Source organism: Coenobita brevimanus, chromosome 44, assembly GCF_032717465.1.
Source record: "Coenobita brevimanus isolate Jiangsu-jjx chromosome 44, ASM3271746v2, whole genome shotgun sequence".
In the NCBI taxonomy this organism is placed as follows: domain Eukaryota; kingdom Metazoa; phylum Arthropoda; class Malacostraca; order Decapoda; family Coenobitidae; genus Coenobita; species Coenobita brevimanus.
In genome coordinates, this window is record NC_136997.1 from 50,541,665 (window position 1) to 50,557,216 (window position 15,552).

The 15,552-nt window shown below is 42.0% G+C and overlaps 1 protein-coding gene across 1 annotated transcript in view; it reads left to right on the forward strand.

Annotated features, from left to right (window-relative positions):
- Positions 1 to 2,336: 2,336 nt before the first annotated feature.
- Positions 2,337 to 15,552, forward strand: part of fmt (phosphatase 6 regulatory subunit 1-like protein fmt) — a 47,141-nt gene continuing 33,925 nt past the window's right edge. The window contains exons 1-5 of the mRNA XM_080271072.1: positions 2,337 to 2,661; positions 5,572 to 5,641; positions 7,532 to 7,611; positions 9,362 to 9,544; positions 10,565 to 10,655. Of these exons, the coding sequence (XP_080127198.1) occupies positions 5,582 to 5,641; positions 7,532 to 7,611; positions 9,362 to 9,544; positions 10,565 to 10,655 (414 nt within the window). The 5' untranslated portion in view covers positions 2,337 to 2,661; positions 5,572 to 5,581. The remainder of the gene's footprint in view (positions 2,662 to 5,571; positions 5,642 to 7,531; positions 7,612 to 9,361; positions 9,545 to 10,564; positions 10,656 to 15,552) is intronic.

The following is a 15,552-nucleotide window of genomic DNA, read 5'->3' on the forward strand; positions in this document are numbered from 1 at the left end:
GAAAGATGTATAATGTAACACATAGAGTGGATGAGTAAATGGAAGTATCACCCCATTTAATTATACATTGTTTATAGCTTTTCCTATTCTTTGTTCTCCTTTCCCAATTTCTGTATATGTTTTGATTTACTGTAATAGGATATTTGGGTTATGGTGACAGTGAAGATGATGATGATGTACTGTATATATATTTTTCTGTTCAGAACATGGAAATTTTCATTTAAATATTGTATTTTTATCCTTCAGAATAATGCTGGATAGGGATTCCTTCAAATGGTGGCGCTGATATAACCAGGCAGCTCCACTGCCTGGTTATACACACATTTGTCACCTCTCTCCTTATCCCCTGAAAGGGTATATATATCCAGTTTGAAGTCTTTCTTTTGCTAAGTAACATCATCTGCCAGTACTGAGAAGATGTTAAGCCAGCAATGCAGTAAGTACTGTGGTAGTAATATTGCAATAGTAGTAGCAGTGATGTTATTATTATTAGTTGTTGTAGTGATAATAGTTTCATTTGCTTCATTTCACTTTTGAAGGCTCCAACATGCTTCCATGCGTCAGCCTTGGTCACCTAATGGCGGCTCTCCATGCTGCTCAATCTCTTTTCCTAAAATGTGTGTTGCACACAATGATGTTCATTGCCTCCTCAAACTCAGGTATCCTTTCCCTTTCCTCACTTCTTATACCATATTCACATCCTCCATGTACTCCTTCAAATCCTTGAGCTGCTTTTCCTACATGACCATGTAAGTCCCCCTCCCAAAACTACCATCTCATCATCCCCCATACCACCTACTGCATGTACAGTATTAAGTCATCCCAAAATATATCCTTCTTTACCTCATTCAAGCCTGCTTGTGGAGCATATGCTGATATAATTGCAAACATCATTCCAGTGAACAAAATATTCACTGCTAATATCTTATCACATACTCTCATAACATTCATAACATTCCACCCATTTCTCTGCAACCAACACACCCACACCCCCGTATCAGTCTGTACCCCCTGCCATAACAACTTATAATTGCAATCCATCCCAACAATCTTTCTGGCTGATCCACCCATGCGCTGGACTTCCTGCAAACATCCCACATCCAGCCACCTCCTATTGAATACCTCAACCACTTCCCCTGCTCTACCTCTTAAACTTCTTACATCCCATGAGCCCACTCTCATACCCCTGCATGATTTAATGTCCTCAGGCTTGTTTTGAAACTTGTACTTAGTCATAGTTGGTATTAATAAAGGGATGTCACAGGCCCCACCCACTGCACAGGCCAAGGTCCAGGCAGTGGATCTACGGCTCCTAGCCCACTAGCCTTACCAGTGGCTGTGGTGGTGGCCTCAGGGCACCCTGCCAGGACAGCTAAAGGGACACCCACCAAGCGTGCCTTGGCACTGTAACTGCTCTGTCATTACGCACCCACTGATAGAGCAGCCTCCTGGGGCACTACTCCCAGGTTCGGGCCCCTCTCTATTAGGCAGAAGCGGCAGTAGTAGTAGTAGTAGCAACAGCAGCAGCAGTGTTGGTAGTAATAGCAAGTTAGTAGCAGTAGTTGCAGTGATGGTAGTAATAGCAGCTTACGTTAGTAGTAGAAGTGGTAGTGGTAGTAGTAGCAGATGCAGTAATACTTGTAGTAGTAGGAGAAATAGTAGTTGTAGCAACTTAGCAAAAGTAGTAGAAGGAGTAGTAATTGTAGCACCAGGCTCATCTGAAATGTGAATCCTGTTGACTGCAGTCTGGTTGCCCTCTCCTATAATCCACATCCGCCTTTCGGGGGATAAGGACAGGATTTACGGACATTTCTTTAGGGATTTAAGAGGATAGGGAAAGAGTTAGGGACGCTTAACCGGGCAACTCCACCGCTGTTGGTATAAGTGCCACCACATGAAGGCACCCCCTAGCACCTTATCATCATGGAGGGGGAAAAAAAAAAATCATTAGCTCCAGGTCGCTTTCTCTCGAGTCGTTCAAACAGCATTCCGTTAGCGTGAATTATTCAGGCGTCTTTGTGAGAAAGACAATAACTGCCATTATACTATTATTTTGAATATTAATATAGCAGGCAATAATAAATAAAGGTGATTATTAGATAATACACTAGAGATAAGAAGTCGTACTGGAGGGCATTCATTATTAAACATAAGGGTTTCAGGATGTTTTATGTCTATATCAACAGCCGGCACTCTTATTAAATATGAAAGAAAAAATTAGTAGGTGTGTCTTATTATTAATTGATGGACAGGGAGGCAAGAAAAATGCATAAAATAGGGTGAAATATTTACTAGCCAGCGCCATTTTGCATCATCTTGTTTGTTTGTGACACGACGGCTGCTCGATATCGTCTTCTCTTCCTATTTCTCACATTTTCCAGAAATTGAGGACGCTTAAAAAATTTTCAGGCCCAGCTGACACACAAAGGAACTTTGGGCACATCCAGATAACCCTTACAATCGTCCATATATACGCGAAAACTGAGTGTCAATGCCAAATCAACAGGGAGCTCAGGTCTGAAGGGCGGATTGGATTTTCACCGTAGCTATTATTTCCACCCTTCCACCTGCCTTAATTTTCCGTCATGGCGTCGAATTGATGTTGATTTCGTGCCTAGTGCAACGGTAGTGAAGTAATATGAGCAGCTTCTTCATATCAAGGTGAGGTCGGAACCCAGTTTTTCCTTATTTGATAAAATTGTGGAACATGGACGTAATTATTATTATTATTTTTTTTTTTTCTTCAGAAGATTTACGTCAGCGTTACATTGATTAGATTGTTGGTGTATTAGTCGAAATTATTTTATACAACAGTGGTGTACATCGAGTATTTTGGGGATTAATGTTTAATTAGCAGTCATGGGTAAATTTTACAAAGTCACTCTAATGATACTGATAAATTTTTGCTTACAGTAAGTTGTATTCATCAGTATAAATGATTTCTTCAGTACTGTTTCCTTTACAAATTTATTAGAGGCAATTAATAAACTTAGGGATGGAGTGTGGGGGCAATGCCCACCCCATCCTCAGGAAGGTGTCATGTGCAATAGAAAAAGTTTCCAAAATTGAGTGACACAGAATGTAGTGGAAAAAGCAAGATGAACATAAAAACAACTGTTTGGACTTGTAAAAATATACAACATTGTGATTTATGGAGCCACATGAGTGGCTACAATGGGCTCGCACAGTATGCAAGTGGATGGACGGTACATGACCTCGCATACTGTGAATACATTATCTTATGGAAAAATAACATAAGGGCGGGACCCCCTCAAACCTTGATATTTTAATAAAGGGAAAATTTTAACGACATATACTACGGATATAGCTAAAATAACAAAACTATGGTCAGTCACCTTAAAAACGGTAGATGATAGTCCTGATGGGCTTAGATAGTAGGGGTTCCAAGGCGTGGCAACACACTTAAAGTGCCTCTGCTGCACCAGCCACTGCACCACCCACCACATCAACACTTTCCTCCTCATAACTAGACTCCTCTTGAACACCTTCCCCCCTAACCTGAGACTCAGTCACTTCGGCCAAAAACTCTTCGAGGTCTAATGTTGACACAACTGACATTGCATCCTCTTCTTTCTTTACAGGAACTGGATCAGACGATGTAGCTGGTTCCTCACTTTCACTTTCTTGAGGTCGCCATGTGTAACTTGTTATGATTGTCTGCTTCTTCCTGTTAATTTCTTGCCTGTGCCTGTCTGTGTAGAAACGGAAGGCTTTGTCAATATTAGCAAGAACCTCCTCCATTCTTTGATGGCAGATTTCCTGTTCCTTCAGTTCTTCTTTGAGCTTATCTACTGCCGCACAGATCTTGCTTAACCATGACGTAGATGGTTCCGTGCCGCCTTGCATCACACTAGGCACCTGTAGCCTACTTGACTCTGCCTGGCCTCGGGCTCAGCCTCAGCCTTGTCAGCCCGATGCAACACTTCCTGGGGAGGCTGTTCCTTGGTAGCAGTGTGCGCCTCTCGTACGTCCGCCAATGTTACGTCCTCGAAGCCTGGTACGGCTTGTGCATCTACGTAACGACTGATGTCACGATGGGCATGTCATGCGGGGGGAGAGGGATCATTTAGTCTGGGAAAATAGCAGCTTTGATCCACTCGTCATCTCTGCCTCTCTTATTATGGGCTAAACTCGCGCATTCAAAATTTTACGGTTATGATTTTGGTCACTCATGTACTATGCAGTTCGTGCACTGTGATCACACATACTGTGTGAGCCCATTGTACCTCAGTAAGGTGATAATGAATAGACTTAATAATGAGACTTGTCAGTAGTAGTCATGGGTGCATTGCTGATCTATATATCATAGTATTGTGGATCTCCATTTGTATAATTTATATGTAGAAGTGAGTTGACTGATGTTCAAGTCACCATGATATTGTTTTGTTTCGTTTATAAAGGCTGCAATGAATAATTATACCTGACTTCCAATCCTCCGGGACTCAAAAAATCAAATCCATTGTTAAACTGGGGTTTGGCCATTGTTAGGCGGGGTATGGTGGTATTTCTACCCCCCTGTTAAGCCGGGGTATCGCATCTAGAGGTATCGTGTACAGTATTGAGGTATACCTCTACCCAACATAGAGCCTTGCCTCCCTTTCTCCCTCTGAGCCACAAGAAACTCCTTATCCTCACAATTTTTGATGAGGTCAATGGCATTCATGTTTGCAGTGTCAAAGAGATCTTTCATCTGTTCTTACATTAGGTAAAAAAGTCATGCTAACACTTCTCCACAAGAAGATAATTTACTTCCAAGTAGTCTTGGTTGGTCAACAAGACAAATCTTGCTTTTGCTCCTGCTTTTCATCACTGGCGTTGACAGTTTCACTTCAGTCATAGTAAATAAGTGCTTAATAACTCAGAAGGCAAATCACCGAAAAAAGAAGAAAAATATAGGTTTTGTATTGCTAAAATGTCGCCTCCAATGAATTAGGCCTAAAGCAAACACTTTTTTTCAAGTACCGGTAACTAAAAAGATTATTATCACAACAATAATTTTGCTTATTAGTCTCAGACTTTGGTTAAGATTGCCACCAGTAAATATCATCCAATTTGACAAAAATCTGGTGTCTCAACAGTTTACAACTAAACTCACAATATACAATGCCAGCAAATAAAGTATTCCAGAATTAATTTTCCCCGAAAGTAATAAGGACCACCCTACTGTGTTAGACTGTATATGATTCACTCATTCATTTTTGAAGGCTCTAGCATGCTTTCATGCGTTGGCCATGGTCACCTAATGACGGCTCTCCATGCTGCTCGATCTCTGGCAGCTCCCCTATTCAGTCCCATATCCCTGAGGTCACAGTTAATGACCTCGTCCCAGGTCTTTGTACCTCTCACAGCCCTGCCCATAACATTAACATTTCTCACTTTCTGCACCCAGTTATCGTCCTCCATCTTCTCCACATTCCCAAACCATCTCAGTCTACCTCTCCTCATCACAGCACAAATACAGTACACTCCTGTAAAATGATTTCACTGTAAAAGTAATATGAATGAAGTTATACAATATAGCTGGTTATCTTTTTCATTGTTGATTTTCAGGTGAAACAAGATGTTTTGGAAGTACAACTTTGGTTCCTCCGCCCAGATAGAAACTCTTCTACAAAAGGAAGTAAGTCCTGTTTTTTTTTTTACACTTCTATTTGTACAGTATCAACATATTTACCAAGTACACTGGTTAATGGTTGCTGGTACGATAATATTGCTGTGTACCGCATCAACATACAGTATATGCGAAGTACACTTGCCAGTGGTTGCTAAGAATATATTGGTGTGTACTGTTTCACCATATTTACTAAATACACTGGCTAATGGTTGCTAAGAATATATTGGTGTGTATTGTTTCACCATGGTAGGTGGGGGGCACTCACCATCCACTCACTTGATGTAATACTGCTTTGGGTGTCTGCCCTTTCCTATCTTCCATTCTTCCTCTTCTGGTTTTCTTTCCTTCATCCTTTCCTCTTCTGCCTGTGGATGACTTTACACTCCCTTTTTTCTTTTTCTTTTTTTTTTTTTGCTTTACTCTTTCCTCCTCCATCTCCTTGTGGGTGACTCTGCACTGAGTGACAAGCCAAATGGTTTCCTGTACACCAGGAAACCATTTACTATGCTGGATGGTAACCATATAACAAAATTATGGCACCTGGTGGTTTAGTGGGTAATTAAGGCGCTTCAATCGGATTGAGCCGGTGAAGGTTTATATCCAAGAGGTGGTTGGGGTTTATTGCTCACGTAATGCCGCTCAGGGATGAGTGAGGCTGGTCACTCTCATCTTAAATGTCAGGACCACCTTGCCTAACCCTGGGCTTCTATGCTTCTCATGGGGCAACCCAGGATCAGATGATAATGAATAAATGAATGAATATGTTATTTGTGTACTTGTAATAGTCTCAACCCCAGGTTCATCTGAATGTGAACCTGGTAGACTGTCAGCTACTGAAGTCAAACTTCTGCTTTCAATCATGCTTTTGGAAGATACGAAGGGAATTGAGGGAAGTGTACATAACTTGGCTGTGGAGGTACTGGGTTATATTAGTCCCGCCACATGAAGGCATCCCTCTTCAGCATTACTTTGGTGTTATAAAAGACAGATAACATGCAAGAGATTACTAACACATATGCACAATGTATCACATAGGAGGTGCTGTTAAGTTTAGCCCTGGACACCACACTTGTAATTGGGCAACAAAAGATAGGATGATAGAATTGTTACCTACTGCTTTTGTGTGTGTGTGTGTGTGTGTGTGTGTGTGTGTCTGACTCTGGGCATAGGCTTCACAGCCTGCTCTCAAGGCCCAGTAGTCCTCCTACATACCATACACCTCTCTGCATGTCACCACTTCGGCGCTAACACCCACCATCCACATTGAGTACATGCTAGGGCTGTCTCATACAGGTCTGGTGTATTGGTATTAGCGGGGGTATTTTTACAACATGTCGACGGGTCTTCTGGTAGATCAGTAAAGTCTGATTTCATGAAATTCAAGTCCTTAAACTGTTCCCTGCTCCAGCGGGGATTTGACCCTGGGTCCAGTAGGACTGCAGGCCACCTCTACTGATTGGGCCACCGCCTCTTATTTCACAGAGCTAAATGTCAGAAAAGATTAGGCAAGGATTTTACAAGATTTCCATTACACTTTTTCCATTCTAGCATCATATTCTGGTGTTACAAGTCAGCATTTAAGAGGGAGAGATGAATTGAAGAGCAAGCCTGAGTAAAATCTTTGTAGATGTAGTTTATGCTGTTACTTCTAGTCATGTGTCATTTCCATGCTCTAGCACCTCTTCATGACTAGCATTATATTTTTGTGTTCTGGTTGTTATATTGTCACAACTTGGCTTTTAAGACTGAGGGGTGGCAATTTTAGGCCAAGTTAGAAGAAAAAGAATACAGTATAGGTTTACTGCATTTCCTTTCCATAGCACTTCTTCATGACTAACATCATATGCTAGTATTATGTTGCTGTTACAACTTCTTTTTTTTTTTTTTTTTCCCCAGGATGTCACCCTCTCGGAACTTATGGATGAGGATGAGCTCCTTCAAGAATGCAAGGCTCAAAACAGGAAATTGATTGATTTGTAAGTACTGTAAATTTTTTTATTAATTTCATCAACACAATAAGTCTATTATTAACCTGTTGAACATTGCATATACATGATACTGTCTTATTCTTGCATGGCTCAGAACGGGAAATTGATTGTTTTGTAAGTACTGTAGATTTTATTACAGTATTAACCTTTTCATGATGTATGCTTTGTGCTTTTCATGGCTTAGAACAGAAAGTTGATAGATATATAAATACTGTACTGTACTTGTAGCCCAAGTTCCATGGAATATAAGCCTGGTGGACTGCAGGCTGAAGTTGCCCTCATTTGGCAGTCCACCATCCTCCCTTCAGGGGAGGGGGAGGGGACTGAGGAAAGTTTTCATAGCTAAGCAGCTACACCACCCAATCATGCTGATGCCACCACATGAAGGTGTCCCCCTCTGTCACCATTTGTATTCCTGCCGTCTATAGATGATTTTATTCACCCTGGGATAGACCTCGTGAACTGAAAGGTTAGCTGGAGTCATCATTTCCCCTTTCACTACGAGAGTGCTTCCCAAATGTTAAGTCAAATTGCCAGATATCTACAAAAATAAAATTGAAAATAGTATCAGGGCAGAAAGTGTTAACCTCTTCAGTCTGATGCCCTACTTTGCATTTTATTCATGCTGTCTCCACACTTTTATTTGGGTTTGGAGAAACTTTTCAAACTGGAAAGGTTTGGTATAGCTTTCATTTACCCTTTCAGTACAATAGGTCTCCCAGAAACAATAAAAGCATGTGAAACTATCAAGAATAAATTGGTAAAGCACATCATTGGATTGAAGGGGTAAATTCTACTCACTGAATTTTTGCATTAGGCCACATCCCCACCAAATGCTTACTGGTGTGTGTGTGTTTGTGTGTGTGTGTGTGTGTGTGTGTGTGTGTGTCTGTGTGTGTCTGTGTGTCTGTGTGTGTGTGTGTGTGGGAGTTTTTCATCACTATAAGATGTAACCCATAGCTACACGTGGCCACCCTCTTTGCAGGCAAGTGCGGGTGAGAACTTGTGTACAGTATGTTGCAGAGATGCCCATGCCAACAAGCATTTGGTGTGGACATGGCCTTAAATCCTTATGGGCGGGCGACTTACTAATTACTGTATATGACCTTGTGGGGTGGCATATTTTCGGAAAAGTAAAGTAACAAGGAATAAACCTAAACATCCATAAATCGATGAAAATGGATGAAAAATGAAGGTAAGAGGTGTTACTTACATGGTAGTACGCCTCTGCTGACTGTAGGAGGAGGGGAGGAGCAAGGGAGGAGTGCGGGCAGGCAGCTTATCACCAGGCGCTCCCGTGGCGAGGATAGCGGACTCTTCGCTTATTTTCTTTTTCTTTGCCACTGAACACTAAATATATCATTTATGCATTCTTTACATTGTTCGGCATCTTCAAAATCTTATGTATGTGTTTTCTATTTTACTTGAACACTTATAACAATAAAACCTACATATGTATATTCTGTTTTACTTGAACACTTATAGCACTACAACTTATGTATGTACATTGTATTTTACTTGTTTCAGTGCTTTGGGGGGTAGAGGGCAGGACAGTAGGTGACAAGGATGCTATAATGCCCAATTTCACTAATAAATAAAGACAAAATGGCCAGGTGATGCCTTCCTCCTCACACACGGACAGTACGTAACGTTGCCAGCCTTTTAGGGGGTAACCATACAGACTGCACCAGTATAGCCAAGAGCAGCATAATACGCTGTCTTGCCTTTCTCCCTGCAGCCTAACCCGTGCAGAGATCCTGGATGAGCTCGTTTACCTCGTTGTGAATGAACCGTCGGCGGACAGTGATCTCAAGATACGCTTCAAGTATGCTAACCTCGCAGCAGAACTCCTGACGGCTGATGTACCTGCCATTATTGACAAGCTTGTTGCCTCAACCAGTCTCCTTGATGTCCTATACAGGTGGGTGCAGTACAGTGCTTTGTAAATACTTTTACACTCAGAATCAAATTTTTTTTTTTCTTCATTTGTTTTCCTTTCCACTGTTCTGTTATTTAAAAAAAATAATAATAATAATAATAATAAACAGTCAACCGATGCCCTGCTTCCTCCTCAGGAATCCTCAGACTGAGGTTGGCCATGGTAGCTGGTGTTTTCCATTGACTGCAAGCCAGACCAAATGCCAAGACATATACAGTAATCCCTTTATTATCCAGACAGACACTATCTGGACAATCCATTATCTGGACACTTCGACCTGGCTCTTCAAAACTGTTTTTCGTACATTTTTTCAGCTTATCCAGATAAAATGCTCACATCTGGATGGAAATCATGGTTACTGCAGGGTATGGCCCTGCAGTGGTGATTGCTTGTCTGTGGTAGTAGTAGTAGTTGTAGTTGTTCCCTAGGCAGTCTGGCCGAACAGCCCCAAGTCCCTTAGGAAGGCCATGACTGAGACCGGGCCTTCCCACAGAGCTCTCAAAGAGTGTATGTTGTGTTGTTGGCGTAGGTGATTATGTGCAATGCAGTCTTCCATAATGTGCTTAATAGTATGGGGTGCTGTGTTGCATCCTGGACAGGCATCAGCGACGGAGTCATCCAGCCTCTTCTGGGCTTGTCTGTGGTTGACGGGTCTGCTTGACCATGGCATTTGCTTGGCTGTGGTTTATAGGTCTGCATGACCAGATAGAATAGTGTTAAACAACAGGAACAAGTGTTGTATGGTGTACTGTAGTGGCCGTTTACACTAGCCTTCAAAGTTAGGTTATGTACAAAGGGGGGCCAGGGGAGAAGTCCATTATCCAGATGGTGCCATTACGTGGACATGCCTGTGGCTCAATTACATCGGATAATCGAGGGAATGCTGTATGCATATACTGTACAGTATATACAGTTGTTGCATTCTTATATATATATATATACATACTCTCCTCAGGGTTCAGTAATCAATGTTATTCTCATGCTGTTTTTATCCATTGCCAGATTCCTAAAGCAAGAGAAGCCACTGAACCCACTGCTGGCATCATTCTTCTCCAAAGTGCTGGGCATGTTGGTGCAGAGACGCTCTGAGCAGGTCAGTTTATTCCTACAGAGACACACTACAAGCAGAGTAGCTAGGTCAGCGTAGTGAACTAGGTCATGGGGCGGGTCTTGGTGAGTGAGCAGGAGGTGTGGTTGAGTAAAGGTACATTATTCTTAGTTTCAGTTAAGGGTAAAGAAAGATTGTGATTAGCGGAGTTATCCAAAAAAGGTTAGTTACAGAGACATAAAAAGCAGAGTAGCAGCCTAGGTCGTGGGATTGGTCTTGGCAAGAGGGGGAGGGGGGAGATGTTATAGTTTGTTCACTTTGTGAAGAATGATGCAGGTGAGGTAGTGGTGAACAGTGGGGACAAATATCTAGGGTAGGGTAGGTTAGTGTAGTGTAGAGTAGGGTAGGATAGGGAACATTAGATTAGTGTAGGGTAGGGTTGGGCAGGGCTAGTTAGGGTAGGGGAAGTTACATTAGGGTAATGTTGAGTAGAGTTAGAGTAGGGTAGGGTAGGGTTGGGTAGGTTAGATTAATTTGCTTTAGGTTAGGAATGGATAGGGTAGGGTAGGTTAGATGAGGATAATACACTAAGGTAGGACAGGTTTCTAAGACTGGGTGGTTAAATTAGATGGATTTGGGTAGGGTGAGCAGTACTTGGGTTGAGAGTAGATTGACCAAAGTAGCAAATCTCGTCTTTTTTCTCTTTTTTTCCTCTTTCCTTATCACTCAGCCTTTTCTTTCCTGTATTCCTCCTTCCCCTTCCTGCATCACCCTTTCCTTTCTTCCTGCCTTCTTTCAAGCTTATCATTTCTTCCAGCCTATCATCCTTCCTTCCTTTCTTTTTGTCCTGTCCTCCATCTTTCATTCTTCCCTCCATCCATCCATCAGGGTGCTTTATTAATATATTTTTTTTCCTTCTTGTTCAGATCATCTGCCACACTGTCCTTATTGTCAGGTTGTCATACATCCTCTCTGTATATCAGCACAACTTTGAATCTTGGAAATTTTTATATCCTTTTTTTTATCTCCCCCTTCTCCTCCTCCTTGTCTTTGCATAGACACTTCATCTGTGTCTTACTGCATCCATTTATTCTCTTTTCATTTTCTCATATAACTCTTTTGCTTTGCATCTCTCATTTCCTTCTCTTCTTCCTCCTCCTCTTTGCACAGATTTTTTTTCCTCTCATCTTTCACAGCATCCACTATTTCTACTTTCATTCTTTACTTTTCTCATGTCTCTAACTTTTTATTTTTTAATGTCTGTTTTCCTCCTCGTCTTCTGTGCACAAACTTTTCTTCTTATCTCCCACTTCTTCATAATTTCCATAATATCCTGGGTCATGTTAGTCTCTATTATCAGATTATGTTTATGTTTTTTCCTGTTAACATTTGCATGGTAAATTGAGATAGCAATGGAGCTACAGTATTTTCAAGTTATTATCATGTATATAAAAGCTTTCATGGTTCTGTACATTTATATTCTGAATTGCTGTTGACTTAATCCCTTCAGTCTAATGATGTATTCTTAAACATTTTATTCTTATTGTCTCCAGAGGGCTTTATTCAGCTTATGATAGACTTTTTGAACTGGAGGGGTTAGGTATAGACGTCATTAACCCATTCACTGGTGGTGGAGAGAGAGACCTACATGTGGTGGCACAGACTTAACTGCAGCTCTGCTGTCTAGTCATATAAGCATCTCTCATCTCCCCTCCTTATTCCCTAAAAGGAGGATGGTGGACTCCAGAAGGAAGGCAGCATCTGCCTGTAGTCCACTGAGTTTACATTTCAGATGAAGCTGTGGCTACAACTACAACAATTACAACAGTTACTGCAGTACTAGGGGTCTGTCCTAAAGTGAATAAAATCATGAGGGGATAGAAAGAATGTAAGTTAAAGATGTCATTGGATTGAAAGAGATAGAGTTAAAAATAAACAATAAAAATAGATTGATATTGGCATCTACAAGTTTATTTTGTTAAGGGTGGCCCAGCCAGATGCATCCTTCAATCCTTTTCTCATTTGCTTTGTAGAATGATGTGAATGAATGTCTCTCTAGCTTGATCACGTTAACCCCTTGAGTCCCATGATGCATTGGTTTAGTTCATTCTTGCTGTGGTGCTGGAGAGAGTTTATAAAATAGTCAGGAAATGGCAAGAGACCTCTGTGCTGACATATTTTGCTTAATATTTTTGCTATCTTCGGATGTTATTTTGTGTGGTTGGTGAGGCGCTCACCATCCACTCACTCGATGTAGTGCTGCTCTCGGATGTCTGCCTTTTCCTCTCTTCCATCCTTCTTTCTTTCCATCCACTTCTGTCTTTCTTTCCTTCATTCTTTCCTTGTCCTTCTGCCTACGGGTGACTTTACACTCCTTCTTCTGTCTTTATTTCCTTCATTCTTTCCTTTTCCTTCTGCCTGTGGGTGACTCTACACTGAGTGACAAGCCAAATAGTTTCCTGCACACCAGGAAACCATTTACTATGCTGGGTGGTAACCATATAGCCAAATTTTGGCACCTGATGGTTTAGTGGGTAATTATTGTGCTCCAGTTGGATTGAGCCGGTGAAGGTTTATATCCAAGGGGTGCTTGGGGTTGATTGCTCATGTAATGCCACTCAGGGATGAGTGAGGCTGGTCACTCATCATAAATGTCGAGACAACTGCCTAGCCCCGGGCTCCTACGCTCCTCATGGGGCAAAGTAGGATTGGATGAGAGATGGATGGATGGATTTTATTTTAGTCCAGTAGTGAATTTATGAGCTGAAGGGGTTAGATATACAGTAGCCTTAATTTCAGTATGTGGGTGGGGATGCTCACCATCCACTTACACAGTGTAGTGCTACTTTGGGTGTCTCCCCTTTCCTCTCTTCCTTTCTTCCTTTTCTTTCTTTCCTTCATCCATTCCTCTTCCTTCTGCCTACAGGTGACTTTACATTCACTCTTCTCTCTTGCTTTCCTTCATTCTTTCCTCTTCCTTCTGCCTGTGGGTTACTACACTGAGTGGCAAGCTAAATGGTTTCCTGTACACCAGGAAATCATTTACTGCGCTGGTGGTAACCACATAAGCAAATTATGGCGCCTGGTGGTTTAGTGGGTAATTAAGGCTCCCCAGTTGGATTGAGCTGGTGTAGGTGTATATCCAAGGGGTGGTTGGGGTTTATTGCTCACGTAATGCCACTCAGAGATCAGTGAGGCTTGTCACTCATCTTAAATGTCAGGACCAACTAGTCTAGTCCCGGGCTCCTGCGCTCCTCATGGGGCGACACGGGATTGGAAGATGGATGAAACTTCTTCAGCTGCCTGTACTTCATTTATGTATTGTCTTATTAGGAGTGTAGAGGTGCAGCCTTAGGCTACTCACTCCAGAAATGTAAGGCGAGAGTGAGCAGTGTCTCACCTTTGACCAGCATAATGTGAACAGTAAACCCATCCTCCCATTGGAAGTAGACCATTATGGACCAGACCACCTTCAGTTGAAGTACTTTAACCCAAAAGACCACCAAGCATGTAGAAAACTGTATGAGGGTCTTGACGCAGAGACCCAACGTTGATCTCCCTGTATGCATCAGAAAACTGTTAAAAGTGAAAATTTGAAGTGCGACAGAGAGAATGATATTGTCTGGTATTGGCATGAACAAACTAAGAACCAGGAATTAAGTTGTTAAGCCGGACAGTCCAGTGATAAGTTTTGTAGGTTATTCTTTTTGTCTCCACATAACTATTCAATTTAGGAATTATACAGGGTGACCCCAAAAAAACTCCCACTACTGGCAGTAGTGAGGCGGGAGGGGCGGGGCTAGGGTCTGTTGGTAGCCCAACCCCAACCGTCCTCAGTTGCCAACATGGCGTGGTCGGGAGCACACCGTGCGTTTGCTGTCGAAGCTTTTTTCACAAATAACCGTCCCGTAATCACTGTGCAGAAGGCCTTTCGAAGATGTTTCAGTATTCCACAGAACCATAACGTTCCAGATCAGAAAACCATCTTGGAGTGGGTTGAGAATTCAGGGCAACAGGCTCAGCTTTAAAAAGAAAATCACCTGGTCGACCTAGGAGCACTCGTACGCCTGAGAATATTGAAGCATTGGGACGATCTGTTGTGCAGTCTCCGAGACGTTCTGTGCGGAAGCATGCTTTAGCTGTAGGGATATCCCGGGAAACTGCAAGGAGAATCTTGCACAAAGACCTTCACCTCCATCCATACAAAATGATGGTTGTGCAAGAACTCAATGTGAGAGACTGGATAAGCTGCATGGAGTTATGCGAGAACGTTCTGCAACGTGTTCCGGAAGATGCTATTCTCTTGTGCAGTGACAAAGCTCATTTTCATTTGAGTGGCTCTGTAAACTCATTGACCCTAAACTCTTGAAGCCCTTAAGGTTGCTATTCAGCAGAAGGTAGCCGCTGTTCCACGCGACATGACCCGTCGAGCCGTGGCAGCCTTCAGAAATCGCCTGCAAGCGTGTATAGACAATGACGGCCACCATTTGGAGGGTGTCATCTTTAAAACATGATGAATAAAAACTGTATTGAATGAAGTTTCATGTGTGCAAATAATATTTTGATTATCTTTAACCATTTATTTTTTCATTTACCTTTGAAATGTTGGAGTTTTTGGGGGGGTCACCCTGTATCTCTTATTGACTGGGTTAATGGAGGCTGTTTCTAACCCCTCCAGTTCAAAGTCTCATAATGTGCAGGTCAGTGAAGGCTATGTCTAACTATTCCAGTTTGAAAAATCCCCTTGAAACTGAGTAAAATCTACAGATGACTTTATTCAACTTATGAATGTATAAATGTAGGCAGTATCTAACCCATTCAGTTTAAAAAGTCTCACTCAAACTGACAAGAGGGAGATTCGTAAATAGCACTCCATTAGAAACTCATCAGTTGGTATCTTATATGTTGTGGAGGTGGGCTAGTCTGTTGTTATTGACGTGGC